General features: G+C 58.6%; 1 protein-coding gene across 2 annotated transcripts; it reads left to right on the top strand.

Annotated features, from left to right (window-relative positions):
- Positions 1 to 15,109, top strand: CERS1 (ceramide synthase 1). 2 transcript variants are annotated; one of them, XM_064396632.1, is made up of 7 exons: positions 1 to 394; positions 9,329 to 9,488; positions 10,837 to 11,017; positions 11,607 to 11,768; positions 13,395 to 13,542; positions 14,432 to 14,544; positions 14,971 to 15,109. In XM_064396632.1, the coding sequence occupies exons 1-7, from the start codon at positions 170 to 172 to the stop codon at positions 15,011 to 15,013; spliced, it is 1,032 nt and encodes a 343-aa protein (XP_064252702.1). In that variant the 5' UTR covers positions 1 to 169; the 3' UTR covers positions 15,014 to 15,109. The 2 variants fall into 2 exon arrangements, with proteins under 2 accessions (XP_064252702.1, XP_064252703.1); XM_064396633.1 differs by having other exon boundaries at positions 7 to 394; positions 14,408 to 14,544.
- The last annotated feature ends 1,048 nt before the right edge of the window (positions 15,110 to 16,157 follow it).

Consider the following 16,157-nt stretch of genomic DNA (forward strand, 5'->3'; position numbering starts at 1 on the left):
CCCCCCGCGCTCCTTGCCCTGCGCTGCCCGCGCCCCCTCCGGGAGCCCCGGCCGGGCCGAGGGGGCCGGGCCGTACCAGGGGGCGGCCCCAGCCCGGTACCGGCGCGGGGGGAGCCCGGTGCCCGCCCCGCCGGAGCCTGCGCGGGGCCGCGGCCGTGGCAGCTCCGCGATGCCGCCTCCTCCGGAGCCCATGCCCGGCTACGGGGAGCTGCTCCGCCGCGGCTACGGCAGCCTGGCCGCGGCCGCGCGGAGCTGCGGGGACTGCGGCTGGGAGCTGGCGCTGCGCACCTGGGCCGAGAACGCGCACCTGGGCTGGGCGGAGGTGCTGCTGTGCGGGCTCTGCGCGCTGGGCTGGACCGCGCTGCGCCGCGCCTGCTCCCGCCGCCTCTTTCGGGTCAGTGCCGGCCGCCGGGAGCGGGGAGCGCGGGGGAACGGGGGGAGAACGGGGGGGAACGCGGGGAGAACGGGGGAAGAACGCGGGGGGAACGCGGGGGAACGCGGGGGAACGCGGGGGAACGCGGGGGAACGCGGGGGGAAGGCGTGGGGCAGCGGGCGCCCCCGCTGCGGGGTTGGGGATGTAGGGAAATGCGTTTGTGGGGCGAGGGATGCGCCCCAGTTCTGCCGCCGGAGCCGCATCCCCGAGCACCGAGCATCCCCCGGGAGCGGGAGAGCCCCCCCGCCGCCTTCCGCCGCCTCCCCCCGCCGCCTCCCCGGCGCTGCAGCCCCGCAAGGCTGAGCGGATTTTCTTCCAGGTTACTGGCAGGTTGTTCCGTGCCTCCCTCCGCCGCTGCATCCCTGAGGATGGAGCATCCCGGTGCGCCGGGAGAGCCCCCCCGCTCCGATTCCCCGTGCCCCTTCCCCCCGGATCCATCCCCCATCCCCTCAAGGCTGGGGTTATTTCTTCCCGGTTATTCCCGTGTTGTTCCGTGCCTTTTACCGGGAGCTGCATCCTGTAGGATCTGAGCATCCCTGAGCACCGGCAGGGCCCCCCTGCTCCTTTTCCCCCTTATTCCCCCACGTTTCCATCCCCACAAGGCTGAAGGTTATTTCTCCCCGGTTATTCCCGGATTTTTTGTGCCTTTCCCGGGGCCGCTTCCCGAAGGATTTGAGCCCCCCCTGCTCCTCCCCCGCTCCGTTCCCATCCCCGCATCCCCAGAAGGTCACGGATCTTTTCCTTCCCGTTCGCTCCCAGCTCTTCCCTTGCCCGGGGGGGAAGAAGGGTGACACAGAGGTGACACGGAGGGGACACGGAGGGGACACGGAGGGGACACATTCCTGCGGGTTTGGAGCAGATCTCCGTGCCCGGCTCGCTGCTGCAGCGCGAGGATGCAGCGCTGCCGCCGGGCCCCGCAGCCGCGGAGCGCTGTCCCCACACTGTCCCCTGCTGTCCCCCACTGTCCCCACACTGTCCCCTGCTGTCCCCACACTGTCCCCCGCTGTCCCCTGCTGTCCCCCGCTGTCCCCACACTGTCCCCCACTGTCCCCACACTGTCCCCTGCTGTCCCCACACTGTGCCCACACTGTCCCTCTGTTGTCCCCACACTGTCCCCTGCTGTCCCCACACTGTCCCCACACTGTCCCCCACTGTCCCCACACTGTCCCCCACTGTCCCCTGCTGTCCCCACACTGTCCCCCGCTGTCCCCTGCTGTCCCCTGCTGTCCCCACCGCTGTCCCCACACATCGAAGGGGCTGTGAGTGAGGAAAGTGCTGGGAATTTGCTCCAGACTGAATTTCCCTCATTCCCAGTCAGGTTCTGAGGGGTCGAAGGGGCTGTGGGTGAGGATTGTGAGGGGAATTTGTGCCAGGCCTGATTTCCCCCATTCCCTGTCTGTCCATGAGGCATTGAGGGGGCTGTAGGTGAGGAATCTGCTGGGAATTTTTGCCAGGCTGGATTTTCCCTCATTCCCTGTCAGTTTCTGAGGGCTCAAAGGGTCTTTGGGTGAGAACTGTGAGGGGAATTTTTGCCAGACTGAATTTCCCTCACGCCCTGTCTGGCTCTGAGGGGTCAAAGAGGCTGGAGGTGAAGTTTGTGAGGGGAATTTGTGCCAGGATGGATTTCCCCCATTCCCTGTCTGGCTCTGAGGGGTCAAAGGGGCTGTGGGTGAGGAAAGTGCTGGGAATTTGCTCCAGACTGAATTTCCCTCATCCCCTGTCTGGCTCTGAGGCATTGAGGGGGCCGTGGGTGAGGATTGTGAGGGGAATTTGTGCCAGGCCTGATTCCCCCATTCCCTGTCTGTCCATGAGGGCTTGAAGGGGCTGTAGGTGAGGAATCTGCTGGGAAATTTTGCCAGGATGTATTTCCCTCATCCCCTGTCTGGCTCTGAGGCATTGAAGGGGCTGTGGGTGAGAACTGTGAGGGGAATTTGTGCCAGACTGAATGTCCCTCACGCCCTGTCTGGCTCTGAGGGGTCAAAGGGGCTGTGGGTGAAGTTTGTGAGGGGAATTTTTGCCAGGCTGGATTTTCCCCCATCCCCTGTCAGTTTCTGAGGGCTCAAAGGGTCTTTGGGTGAGAACTGTGAGGGGAATTTTTGCCAGACTGAATTTCCCTCACGCCCTGTCTGGCTCTGAGGGGTCAAAGAGGCTGGAGGTAAAGTTTGTGAGGGGAATTTGTGCCAGGATGGATTTCCCCCATTCCCTGTCTGGCTCTGAGGGGTCAAAGGGGCTGTGGGTGAGGAAAGTGCTGGGAATTTTTGCCAGACTGAATTTCCCTCATTCCCAGTCAGGTTCTGAGGGGTCAAAGAAGCTGTGGGTGAACTGTGAGGGGAATTTGCACCAGGCCTGATTTCCCCCATTCCCTGTCTGTCCATGAGGCATCAAAGGGGCTGTAGGTGAGGAATCTGCTGGGAATTTTTGCCAGGATGGATTTCCCTCATCCCCTGTCTGGCTCTGAGGCATTGAGGGGGCCGTGGGTGAGGATTGTGAGGGGAATTTGTGCCAGGCTTGATTCCCTCATCCCCTGTCTGTCCATGAGGGCTTGAAGGGGCTGTGGGTGAGAACTGTGAGGGGAATTTGTGCCAGACTGAATTTCCCTCACGCCCTGTCTGGCTCTGAGGGGTCAAAGGGGCTGTGGGTGAAGTTTGTGAGGGGGATTTGTGCCAGGCCTGATTTCCCCCATTCCCAGTCTGTCCATGAGGGCTTGAAGGGGCTGTGGGTGAGAACTGTGAGGGGAATTTGTGCCAGACAGAATGTCCCTCATGCCCTGTCTGGCTCTGAGGGGTCAGAGAGGCTGGAGGTGAAGTTTGTGAGGGGAATTTGTGCCAGGCTGGATTTCCCCCATCCCCTGTCAGGGGTTTAAGGGGCTGTGGGTGAGGAAAGTGCTGGGATTTTGTGCCAGACTGAATTTCCCTCCTTCCTTGTCAGGTTCTGAGGGGTCAAAGGGGCTGTGGGTCAGGAAAGTGCTGGGAATTTGTGCCAGGCCTGATTTCCCCCATTCCCATTCTGCCTCTGAGGGGTTGAAGGGGGCTGGGGGTGAGGAAAGTGCTGGGAATTTGTGCCAGGCTGGATTTCCCTGGCAGCTCCTGGCAGGTCCTGGCAGCCCCGAGGTGCCGTTCCTGGGGAAATGGGTCACTGCTGTAACTGCAGAAGGGCCAGGGGGGCTGAGGGGTTCCTGTGGCTCCGGCTGCCCGTGCTGATGCTGATGAGATGCTGAGCAGGGCTCTGGTGGCATCAGCTTTCCCCCGGGAGGGAGGGACAGCTCCGTCTCCAGGGCTGTATTTTAAAAAGATTGGAAAATTTCCTGGCTGGAATTCCTGTGGGCAGGGATGGGAGCTGTGGATTTTCTGGAAAAGCTGCCAGGTTTGGGTTCCAGAGCCCCTGGGAGGGCAGGGCTGGGTCAGGATGGTTCAAGGGGGGGAAAAAGTTGTTTGAGCCCGGGACCTTCTCCCCTGCTCAGGATTTTGCTTCTCGGGGCATCCTTCCTGACTTGGAGGCTGAAATGAGTCCTGAGAGCCTCCCTGCCTGCTCAGGAGCCAGGAATGGCCCTGAGGGGGAAATGCTGCCAGCACAAGGGCTCAGCTCAGCTCTGGCCTCCAGGAGAACCCGAGGAACCTCTGCAGGTGCTCCCTGTGGGTCACCTCGGGCTCTGAGCCCCCAAACCCCACTCCCAGCAGCTCCCAGCGGGGATGGGAAGGGTTTTTTGTTTTTTTTCCCCTTGCTTTGGAGGGGGTTTTCCAGCTCTGGTTTTCTCCTCATCCTTCTCAGAGCAATTTTTCATCCTTTTGCTGCTTCCTCACAGAATCCTCGGTGCAAACACAGCCAGGGGGGTGTGTTGGGGTGGGAAAGATCCCAGTCCGGGGAGGAAATGTGGATTAAAATGTCAGGAAAGAGCCTCAGAGCCAGCAGAGCACAAACATCCCTGTGGGATTCATCCTCCTTGACAGCCCCTGCTCTGTGTCCTGCTGAATTTTGGGAGCACAAACCCCTGCAGGATCTCCCTGGGGCTGCAGAGCATCTCCAGAAATTAAAACTGAGCTCCAGGAAAGTCGTGCCATGCCTGGAATCCCGGGATTCAGGGAATTCCAAGGCTTCTGGGGCTGCCTTGGTGGCCCAGCCCTGCCCCTGGCGTGTCCCTGCGAGGGTGGCTGAGCACTTGGATTAAACAGCAGCAACCTGAGCACATCTGTGCTAATTAAAACCCCTGGAGGGCACCCGGGCCTGGAAACAAAGTGGGAAAAAAATGGGAGAGACCCCTGGAGCTGCCTCCGTCCCCTGGGGCAGGGAAATCCAGGAGCACACCTGGACTGGGGCACAGCTGGAATGGCTGAGACCCCCCTGGAAGCCCCAAAAATGACCTGGGAGGGAGGAAAATGCCCTGGGAGGAGCAGCTGGGCTGGGGGGGCTCAGGTGCCCCCTCTGTCCCCAGAGCTTTGCTCTGCACAGGGAGAATTTCTCCATTTGTGCGCCAGCCACAGGCAGGAGTGTGTTCTAACCCTAAACATAACCCTACTCCTAACCCAACCCTAAGCCTAACCCTAAATCTAAACCCTAACCCAATCCCTAATCCTAGCCCTAATTCTACCCTTAACTCTAACCCTAACACTCAGCCTAAACCTAACTCAAATCCTAACCTTAATCCTCACCCAACCCTAAATCTAAGCCCTAAGCAAACCCTCACTCAAACCCTAACCCAAACCCTAATCCTAACCCTAATCCTAACCCAAACCCAACCCAACTGGACACTTGCTGGTGTCCAGGTTTTTAGGACATCCCAGTGTCCTCTGCAGGGAAAAATGCTGGAAAATGTTCTTGGGGCAGCAGGGCTGGAGGAGAGCAGCCCCAGGGGGATGTGGGAGCTGGAAATTCAGGATCCTGGAAATTCAGGATTCTGGGAATTCAGGATTCTGGAAAAACAGGTTTCTGGAAATTCAGGATCCTGGAAATTGAAGATTCTGGGAATTCAGAATTCTGGCAAATCAGGATTCTGGAAAAACAGGATGCTAGAAAGTCATGATTCTGGAAATTCAGGATCCTGGAAATTGAGGATTCTGGGAATTTAGAATTCTGGAAAATCAGGCTTCTGGAAAATCAGGATTCTGGAAATTCAGGTTTCTGGAAATTCAGGATCCAGGAATTCAGGATCCTGGGAATTCAGAATTCTGGAAATTCAGAATTCTGGAAATTCAGGATCCTGGGAATTGAGGATCCAGGAATTCAGGATTCCTGGTGTCCTTGAAGCAGCTGTCCCCCCTGCAGCGCTGGCAGGGTTTCGTTCCCAGTCCCAGCCCGGTGTGGGGGTGTCCCCGCAGTGTCCCCAGCCCCGTGTGGGAGCAGAGGACACCGAGCTGGGGCAGCTCTGCCTTCCCTGCTGCGAGCACCAGGCCGGAGCTGCAGGGAGAGAAGCCACAAAGGGCCCTTTGTGCCCTCTGCTGTGTCAGCGCCGGGACAGCGACAGCGGCTCCTGCTGCTCCTGCTGCTGCAGGAGCCTCAAACCATGGCTTCTGCTCGGTGTCTGGGGGAACCGCCTTTTGGGGGGGAAATCGCCTTTTGGGGGGGAAATCGCCTTTTTTGGGGGGAAATCACCTTTTGGGGGGCCAAATCGCCTTTTTGGGGGGGGAAATCGCCTTTTTTTGGGGGGAAATTGCCTTTTTGGTGGGGGGAAATCGCCTTTTTGGAGAGGAAATCGCCTTTTTTGGGGAGGGAAATCGCCTTTTGCCACTGGTGGAGCTGGGGAATGTTGGCCAGAGCTTGGCACAGTGTGGGGAAACTGAGGCACGGAGCTGCTGTGGGGACGGGGAGAGGGGAGTGGGGTGGGTGACAGTCCCTGCCCCTGTGTCCCCGGGCTCCTCTGGCCTCACAGATCAGGGATTTTCCCTGGATTTTCCTTTTTCAGGCTGTCAGGGCAGCGCTGGGTGGGGTTTTGGGGAGGAATGGTTCCACTTGGGGCGGAATTCCCAAAGAAGCTGCAGCTGCCCTGTCCCTGGCAGTGCCCCAGGACGGGGGGACAGAGGGGACAGGGGGCACAGAGGGCACCCCCAGCCCTGGGCAGGGGCAGGAGCCCCGGGCCGGGCTCGGGAGCTGTCCTGGCTCATCCCTCCCTGCTGGCACTGCCAGTTCCCGGGGATGCTCCGTGCCAGCCGCTCCTTTGTGTCCCTGGGGAACGTTCTGTGCCCGCGGCCAGCCCTGGCACCAGCCCTGGCACCGCCGGGCTCCTTCCAGCCCTGGCACCAGCCCTGGGGCATCCGGCTCCTCCGGACTGCCCTTCCCCCTGCCCGGCTCTGCTGGGCCCTGCTGATGGGGCTGGGGTGGGGTTCAGGGGTTCCTGGAGCTGGGGGTGGATTTAGGGATGCAGGGATGGATTCAGCAATCCCCACTGAGGATTTAGGGGTCCCAGAGATGCATTTAGAAATCCCCAGGGGTGGATTTAGGGATCTCCAGGGATGCATTTAGGGATCCCTGGGGGTGGATTTAGGGATCCCAGGGATGGATTTAGGGATCCCAGGGATGGATTTAGGGATCCCAGGGATGGATTTAGGGATCCCAGGGATGGATTTAGGGATCCCAGGGATGGATTTAGGGATCTCCAGGGATGCATTTAGGGATCCCAGGGATGGATTTAGGGATCCCAGGGATGGATTTAGGGATCCCAGGGATGGATTTAGGGATCTCCAGGGATGCATTTAGGGATCCCTGGGGGTGGATTTAGGGATCCCAGGGATGGATTTAGGGATCCCAGGGATGGATTTAGAGATCTCCAAGGATGCATTTAGGGATCTCCAGGGATGGGTTTAGGGGTCCCGGCTGTGCTGGAGGCTGGCAAAGGGAGCAGCTGCCTTCTCTCCTCTCCTGACCCCGGGGCAGCCCCAGCTCCTCCGGACCCCTGTGCCAGCCCCTTCCCCCGAGGAGGAGGAGGAGGAGGAGGGGAGGCAGGGGGACGCTGCCCTTCAAGCAGGGCCCCGTGGCTCACAGCCAGCAGCCCTGGCTGCTCCAGCCCAGCCGGATCCCGGCTCCTGGCGCGGCTCCGTCGCCCGTAGCAACAGGCATCTCTGCGCCGTCACCATGGCAACGGCAGCCGGGTGATGGGAGGACATCCCCGCCCCCCTCCCCCCCCCCGGGGCAGAGCGGGCAGCCCCAGGGACACCCCCGTGTCCCCCTGTCCCCCCTGTCCCCCTCCGGGGCCACCTCCCCTTCCTGGAGCCCCGGGCTGGGGCTCCCCAAACCTCCTGGGGTGAGCTGGGATTTGAGGCTGAGCTCGAATCCCAAATCCAGCCTGGGACAGGGGAAGGGACCCCACGGATCTTTGTGATCTCCCCCACCCCAAACCCTTATGGGATGAGCGGGGATTTGAGGCCAAGCTCAGGTGCCAAATCCACGCTGGGATAGGGCAAGGACTGGAACTGGATGATCCCTGTGGTCCCTCTCCCCTCAGACCCTTGTGGGGTGAGCAGGGCTTTGAGGATCCCAAATCCCCTGGGCTGTCCCCGTGTCCCTGCCGTGTGGACACCCCAGGAACCAAAGCTTTCTGTGCATTATTGATCCCGCTCTGAGCCTGCTCCTCTTTTCCCCTGGAAAAGGCCTTGGGAGCAGCTCCCAGCATGGGACGTGCCCAGAAACCCCAGAGCTTTTGGGATTGGAGCCCAGAAACCCCAGAGCTTTTGGGATTGGAGCCCAGAAACCCCAGAGCTTTTGGGATTGGAGCCCCTGGAGAAGGGGCCAAGCACCGGGGACAGCTGGGGCCTTAATTTAGGAGCAGAAAGTGCTGACCCAGGCAGGGTCCTGTTACCCTGCAGAGTTTTGTTTTCTCCTAGGGCTCATCCGGAGCTCCCGGGGCGGTTCTGGGGGGTTTGGGATTTCTCAGGGACCCCGGTGCTGGCCCTGCCCTGATGGGAGGCAGGAATGGGGTCTGGAATGGCTCAGCTGCCAGCGGGGGCTGGAAACCCTCCCTGGGGCACCGGGGAGGGCAGAACCCCTGCTCCCTTTATTCCCAAAAACCTGGGGCTGTGCCTTGCTGGGTCAGTTTATTCCCCAAAAAACGAGGCTGGGTCCATTTATTCCCCCTAAAAAAATGAGGCTGTACCATGCTGGGTCAGTTTATTCCCAAAAACCCAGGGATGTGCCAGGCTGGACACATTTTTTCCGCCCCAAAAATGAGGCTGTGCCATGCTGGCTGCATTTATTCCCAAAAAAACGAGTCTGGGTGAGTTTATTCCCCCAAAACACGAGGCTGGATCCATTTATTCTCCCAAACCCGAGGCCGTTCCACGTTTCCCTGTGACTCCCAGCCTGTCCCTGTCCCCCCGGGGATCCAGGACGAGGAATTTCAGGAATATCTTGATGATCCCCCAGCAGAGCTGCCCGTCCTCCCTGCCCTGATTTGGGGCAGCTTTGGGGAGGTTTGGTCTCTGAAATCCCGGCGGGATTGGGGCGGGATGCGGGGAGGGGCGGCACAGCACGGGCTCCCCGGCGCTGCTGGCACCTGCTGGCAGTGCCCGGGGCTGTGCCCAGCCTTCCCCTGCGCCTCCATTTCCCTTTGTCCCGGGATTCGCCCGCTCCGTCCGCCCGGATGATGCCCTTAGGGCTTCCTCTCGGGGCTTTCCTGCGCTTTAGTTGGATTTTCTGGGTTCCCGACCCCACCCTGCCCGCGCCAGCCGTGCCCGGGGTGCCCCGGGGAGGGAGAGGATGCTCCGGGGTTACTCCGGGGATACTCCGCGGATGCTCCGGGGAGGAGGAGGATGCTCCGGAGAGGGGCAGGATGCTCCGGGCTCCCCTTGCACAGCCCCCGGAGGGTCTCCACCCCCCGATTTCCCCTTCCCCAGCCTCCCTCGGGGCCCCGAGCGAGGCTGCACCGCCCTGGGGTGCAATCCCGCTGCTGAATTCCCCTGTCGCCCGCAGCCCTTCGGGGAGTGGTGCCAGCTGCAGCCCAAGGATGCTGCCAAGATGCCCGAGAGTGCCTGGAAGTTGCTTTTCTACTCCGTGTCGTGGTCCTACGGCGCCTACCTGCTCTTCTGCACCGACTACCCCTTCTTCCACGACCCCCCCTCCGTCTTCTACGGTGAGGATGGCACAGCCAGCCCCCAAATCCCCTTTTTTTTATCCTGCAAAAGGGCTCCGGGGGGTGAATGAGAGTTCCTGTCCTTCAGTCAGTCGGTGGCTGCTGGAGGGGCTGAGTGAATCAGGAAACAATGAAATCGTGGATAATTAAATCATGGCAATTAAATCATGGAATGGGCTGGGCTGGGAAGGATCTTGGAGATCAGCTCATGGCCCTGGGCAGGGCAGCAAGTCAGGCTGAGAAACCTGCTCATTCCAACCCTGCACTAAATCAGGATTTAAAAATCTGCCCATTCCAACCCTGCACTAAATCATGATTTAAAATCTGCTCATTCCAACCCTGCACTAAATCATGATTTAAAAATCTGCTCATTCCAACCCTGCACAAGTCAGGCTGAGAAATCTGCTCATTCCAACCCTGCAGAAATCAGGGTTTAAAAACCTCCTCATTCCAACCTTGCACAAATCATAATTTAAAAACCTCCTCATTCCAACCCTGCACAAATCATGACTTTAAAATCTCGTCATTCCCCCCAGTGCTGTGGGCAGGGACACAAACCCAAACCCACACATGTATATCATATATAAAACCCAAACCCACACATATATATCATATATAAACCCATTGTGATTGATAACAACTGGCAAAAACTAATCTGTAATAACATTGATTATTATTTAATAATAATAATCTATAATAATATAGGTTCTTCTTTTCTAATAATCTATAATAATATAGATGGGTTTAATTTTCCTGTAATAATGTAGACGATGATCATGATGATGGTAATGATGATGATGATAGTTATTATTCTCATTATTATTATTATTATTATTACTACAAACATAAACCAACCCGGAGTGGTTCCTGCTCCCCCCAGCCTGGCAGCAGGGCACTATTATTATTATTATTATTACAATGATGAGGATGATGATGATTATTATTATTTAGAGTATTTTTATTTTTCTATAATAATATAGATGATGATGGGTATTATTATTGATATTAAATAATACATAATTGCAAAAGAAATAATAAATAAATAATAATAACAATAATATGTTTTAATTTTAAATTTAATTTTAATTTCTATATTATTTCTATTTTTTATTTTTATTTTTATTTTTATTTTTTATTTTCATTTCTATTTCTATTTCTATTTCTATTTCTATTCTATTTCTATTTCTATTTCTATTTTTTATTTCTATTTCTATTTTTTATTTTTATTTCTATTTTTTATTTCTATTTTTATTTTTTATTTCCATTTCTATTTCCATTTCCACTCCCATTCCCATTCCCATTCCCGTTCCCGTTCCCACTCCCATTCCCGCTGTCCCCGTCCCCCCAGGCTGGCAGCGGGGCATGGCGGTGCCCGGGGACATCGCGGTGGCGTACCTGCTGCAGGGCAGCTTCTACGGGCACTCGCTCTACGCCACGGCCTACATGGACACGTGGCGCAAGGACTCGCTGGTGATGCTGCTGCACCACCTGGTCACCCTCACCCTGCTGGCCTCGTCCTACGCCTTCAGGTGAGCCCGGCCCTCCCTGCCCCCAGGTGAGCCCGACCCTCCCTCCCCCCAGGTCAGCCCGACCCTCCCTCCCCCCAGGTGAGCCCGGCCCTCCCTCCTGCCTCCTCCTGCCCCTCAGGTGAGCCCGGCCCTCCCTGCCCCCAGGTGAGCCTGACCCTCCCTCCCTTTAGGCAATCCTGACCCTCCCTCCTGGCCTCCTCCTATGCCTTCGTTTCCCCCCCTTTTCCCCATTTCCCCATTTTTCCCCATTTCATTTTCCCATTTTTCCCTCTTTCCCCGTGGTTTTCCCCGTTTCATTTCCCTGTTTTTCCCCATTGATTTCCCCCATTGCCCTGTGGCTTTTCCCCGTGGTTTTCCCCATTTCCCCTTGGTTTTCCCCATGGTTTTCCCCATTTCCCCTTGGTTTTCCCCATGGTTTTCCCCATTTCCCCATGGTTTCCCCCATTTCCCTGCAGTTTTTCCCCATTTTCCCCCATTTCCCTGCAGTTTTTCCCCATTTTCCCCCATTTCCCTGCAGTTTTTCCCCATTTTCCCCCATTTCCCTGTGGTTTTTCCCCATTTTCCCCCATTTCCCCGCTGTTCCCCGCAGGTACCACAACGTGGGCGTGCTGGTGCTGTTCCTGCACGATGTCAACGACGTGCAGCTGGAGTTCACCAAGCTCAACGTGTACTTCAAGCACCGCGGCGGGGTCTACCACCGCCTCAACGACGTGGTCTCCAACATCGGCTGCCTGGCCTTCAGCGTCAGCTGGTGCGTCTGCCTGGGCCCTGACCCCGATCCCGGCCCTCCTTTCTGCAGGATTTGTGACCCTGATCCCAATCCCGACCCTCCTCCCTGCAGGATTTGTGACCCTGATCCCAATCCCGACCCTCCTCCCTGCAGGATTTGTGACCCTGATCCCAATCCCGACCCTCCTCCCTGCTGGGTCTGGGCCCTGATCCCAATCCTGACCCTCCTCCCTGCAGGATTTGTGACCCTGATCCCAATCCCGACCCTCCTCCCTGCTGGGTCTGGGCCCTGATCCCAATCCCGACCCTCTTCCCTGCTGGATTTGTGTCCCTGATCCCAATCCCGACCTTCCTCCCTTCCGGATTTGTCCCTGATCCCAGTCCTGTCCCTCCCTGGCGGATTTTTGTCCCCCTGCTCCCAGTCCCCTCTCTCCTCCCGGTTTTTGGGACCCCCCACCATCTCCTGGGGGATTTCGGCTGGGAAGGGCCCGAGCTCCTGCTGGGCTCGGAATCCCTCTGGAATCCCTCTGGAATCCCTCTGTAGTGCCGGGTCTGTCACCAGCGAGTGCCTGTGAAATTCCTGTGGCAGCGCTGCGACAAACGGGCAGGGGGGAGGGGGGAGGAGGAGGAGGAGGAGGAGGAGGAGGAGGAGGAACTTCCCGGCAGCAAGGAGTGCTCTTCCCGGCAGGAAAAGGGAGGCAGGGCTGTCCCAAAATCCAGCTAATCCTGGAAAACAAAGAGGTGGAGGATGGATGGATGGATGGATGGATGGATGGATGGATGGATGGATGGATGGATGATGGATGGATGGATGGATGGATGGATGGATGGATGGATGGATGGATGATGGATGGATGGATGGATGATGGATGGATGGATGATGGATGGATGGATGGATGATGGATGGATGGATGGATGATGGATGGATGGATGATGGATGGATGGATGGATGGATGGATGGATGATGGATGGATGGATGGATGGATGGATGGATGGATGGATGATGGATGGATGGATGATGGATGGATGGATGATGGATGGATGGATGGATGGATGGATGGATGGATGGATGGATGGATGATGGATGGATGGATCAATGAATGGATGGACCCAGGATGGATGATGGATGGATGATGGATAGGGATGGACACAGGATGGATGATGGATGGATGATGGACAGGGATGGACACAGGATGGATGATGGATGGATGATGGACAGGGATGGACACAGGAAGGATGATGGATAGGGATGGACACAGGATGGATGATGGATGGATGATGGACAGGGATGGACACAGGAAGGATGATGGATAGGGATGGACACAGGATGGATGGATGGATGGATGGATGGATGGATGGATGGATGGATGGATCAATGAATGGATGGACACAGGATGGATGATGGATGGATGATGGACAGGGATGGACACAGGAAGGATGATGGATGGATGATGGACAGGGATGGACACAGGATGGATGATGGATGGATGATGGACAGGGATGGACACAGGATGGATGATGGATGGATGAACAGGCTGTGCTGGCTCTGTCCCTTCCCAGGAGCAGGAATTGGGTCCAGGGGCCAGCAGGCTGTGCTGGCTCTGCCCTCTGCCGGGGACCCTGACCCAGCTGTGCCCATCCCCGGCAGGTTCTGGTTCCGTCTCTACTGGTTCCCCCTGAAGGTGCTCTACGCCACCTGCCACTCCAGCCTGCAGTCCGTCCCCAACATCCCCTTCTACTTCTTCTTCAACGCCCTGCTGCTCGTGCTCACCCTGATGAACATCTACTGGTTCCTGGTGGGTGACCCGGGAGCTGCCCTGCCCAGACTGGGCTGGGGACAGCAGGGACCTGTCCCCTCCCCTTGGGGACAGCAGGGAGATGTCCCCTCCCCTCGGGGACAGCCCTGTCCTCGCTGCTGCTGGCGTGGCAGCGATGGAGGAGGTTTGGGGGCTCAGGGGAGGGGGAGGGCTGGGGGGAATTCAGAGTGTCTGACACCCCGCGGGGAGTGATAACAGCAGGGAGAGGTGTGAACGCTCTGGGAATGCTCCTGCCCCACAAAGGGACTGGGGAGAGGTGTGAACGCTCTGGGAATGCTCCTGCCCCACAAAGGGACTGGGGAGAGGTGTGAACGCTCTGGGAATGCTCCTGCCCCAGAAAGGGACTGGGGAGAGGTGTGAACGCTCTGGGAATGCTCCTGCCCCAGAAAGGGACTGGGGAGAGGTGTGAACGCTCTGGGAATGCTCCTGCCCCCGAAAGGGACTGGGGAGAGGTGTGAACGCTCTGGGAATGCTCCTGCCCCCGAAAGGGACTGGGGAGAGGTGTGAACGCTCTGGGAATGCTCCTGCCCCAGAAAGGGACTGGGGAGAGGTGTGAACGCTCTGGGAATGCTCCTGCCCCAGAAAGGGACTGGGGAGAGGTGTGAACGCTCTGGGAATGCTCCTGCGTGCCCCAGGCTGCGGGAGGGCTGGAGAGGGGAGATCCGTGCTGATTCCCTCATCCCTGGGATGAAAGCAGGAATTCTCCCAGAAGTTCTGCTCCGAGTCACAAACCCCATCCCGGGGCTGTGGCCGTCCCGGGGGGAGCTGCCCTGCCCGAAATGGGGAGGGGGCAGCAGGGAAAGGTCCCCCCGTGCCTGAGGGTCCCTGTCCCCTGTGCCCCCAGTACATCGTGCTGTTCGTGGCCAAGGTGCTGCTGGGGCAGATGCAGGAGGTGAACGATGTCCGTGAGTACGACGTGGAGGAGAGCAGGAAACCCGGGAAGGAGGCTGGGATCCAGCTGCCCCAGGCTCTGAAGGAAGGGTACGTGCAATTCCAGACTGGTTTGGGTCAGAAAACCCTCAAGCACATCCAGCACACCTCCCATGGCCCCAGGGTCTGGCCTTGGCACTGCCAGGGATCCAGGGGCAGCCACAGCTGCTCTGGGAATTCCATCCCATTCCCTGCCCACCCTCCCAGCCAGGAATCCCTTCCCAATATCCCACCCCAATCTCCCTTTTCCCAGTTTAAATCCACTCCCTGTGTCCTGTCCCTCCACGCCTTGTCCCAGTCCCTCCCCAGCTCTCCTGGAGCCCCTTTAGGTCCTGGAAGGGCTCTGAGCTCTCCCTGGAGCTGCTCCCTCGTGCTGGGTCCATCAAAGTGCACAGCCCCGGGGACAGGAGTGTGCCCTGCCGGGCAGGGAGGGTTTGCTGTGGGCACGGGGCTGACCCGGGCTCTGCTCTTCCCCAGGCTGCACCTCAAGAACGGCCTCGTGAAGGACAAGAGGTTGTGAGGGCGGCGTGGCCACGGCTGCCAGGGCCTGGCACTGCCAGGACCCTGCTGGGGAGCCTGCCAAGGACAGCCCCACGGAGAACTTCACCCCTGCCCCCTGCCAGCCCTGCCCGCAGCCGGGAGGACACGCCACTGCCAGGACAGGGCCCCTGGGGGCTGGGCAGTGCCCCGTGCCCTGTGCCCGGGCCGGGGGCTCCCTGTGGCCCCGGTGGGCTGTGCTGGCCCAGGTGGGGCTGGGGCTGCCTTTGTGTCCCTGGTGTTGCTCCACGTTCTCAGCCCCGCTGTGACACCCCCTGGACCCTCCCTCTGAGCCCCCTCAGCTGCTCCAGCTCCAGCCTGGGCAGGGAGCTCCTGTCCTGCCTGGGCAGGGGGCCCCGAGGCCAGCTGTGCTCCAGCTGTGCTCCAGCTGTGCTCCAGCTGCCACCCAGGGACTGCAGAGGTGGCCTTGCAGGAGTCACTGTCACCTGCAGCTCCCAGTGCAGGAAATCCAGCTCAGGAGCTGCAGCCCAGCCCTCTGGAGGAGGCCCAGGAGCTTCAGTTTCCTTGGGAAAAACCTGTGCAGGTTTTGGAGTGGCCTAAAAAGGGTCCTGCAGGTCCCTGCTGGGGGATTCCCCCCAGGGCTGTCCCCTCGCTGAAGGAAGAACAGAGAGTTCCTGCTCCTGGGCTGGATTTCCAAAAAAACAGAGAATTCCTGCTCCTGGGATGGGATTTTGGGAAGAACAGACAATTCTTTCTCCTGGGCTGGGATTTTGGGAAGAACAGACAATTCCTGCTCCCAGGGCTGGGTTTTTGGGCAGCTCCAGCCCTGCAGGTTCCGGGTCCCTGCCCTGGGCAGCTCGGTGGGTTCGGGTCCCTCGCTGTCCCCTCGCTGTCCCCTCCCAGGCCAGGACCCTCAGCTCCCTCCCCCAGCAGCCAGAGGGCTGTTCCAGGTGGGAATTTGTGGGATTTTTCCATGTTTGGTCTCTCACGGTGATTCCCCTCCAGGCTTGTTGTGTCTGAGCCTGAGTGGGGCTGGTGGGAATGTCCCCAAGCTGTGGCAGGACCTTGTCCCTCCCTGTGACTTCTGGGGTGTCAGAGGAGCACCCCAGTGCTGGAATTCCTTGGTTTTCCGTGGGATTTGTGGGGCAGGAAGGGCCCTGATCCCC

This window comes from Passer domesticus, chromosome 21 (genome assembly GCF_036417665.1).
Source record: "Passer domesticus isolate bPasDom1 chromosome 21, bPasDom1.hap1, whole genome shotgun sequence".
Taxonomy (NCBI): Eukaryota; Metazoa; Chordata; class Aves; order Passeriformes; family Passeridae; genus Passer; species Passer domesticus.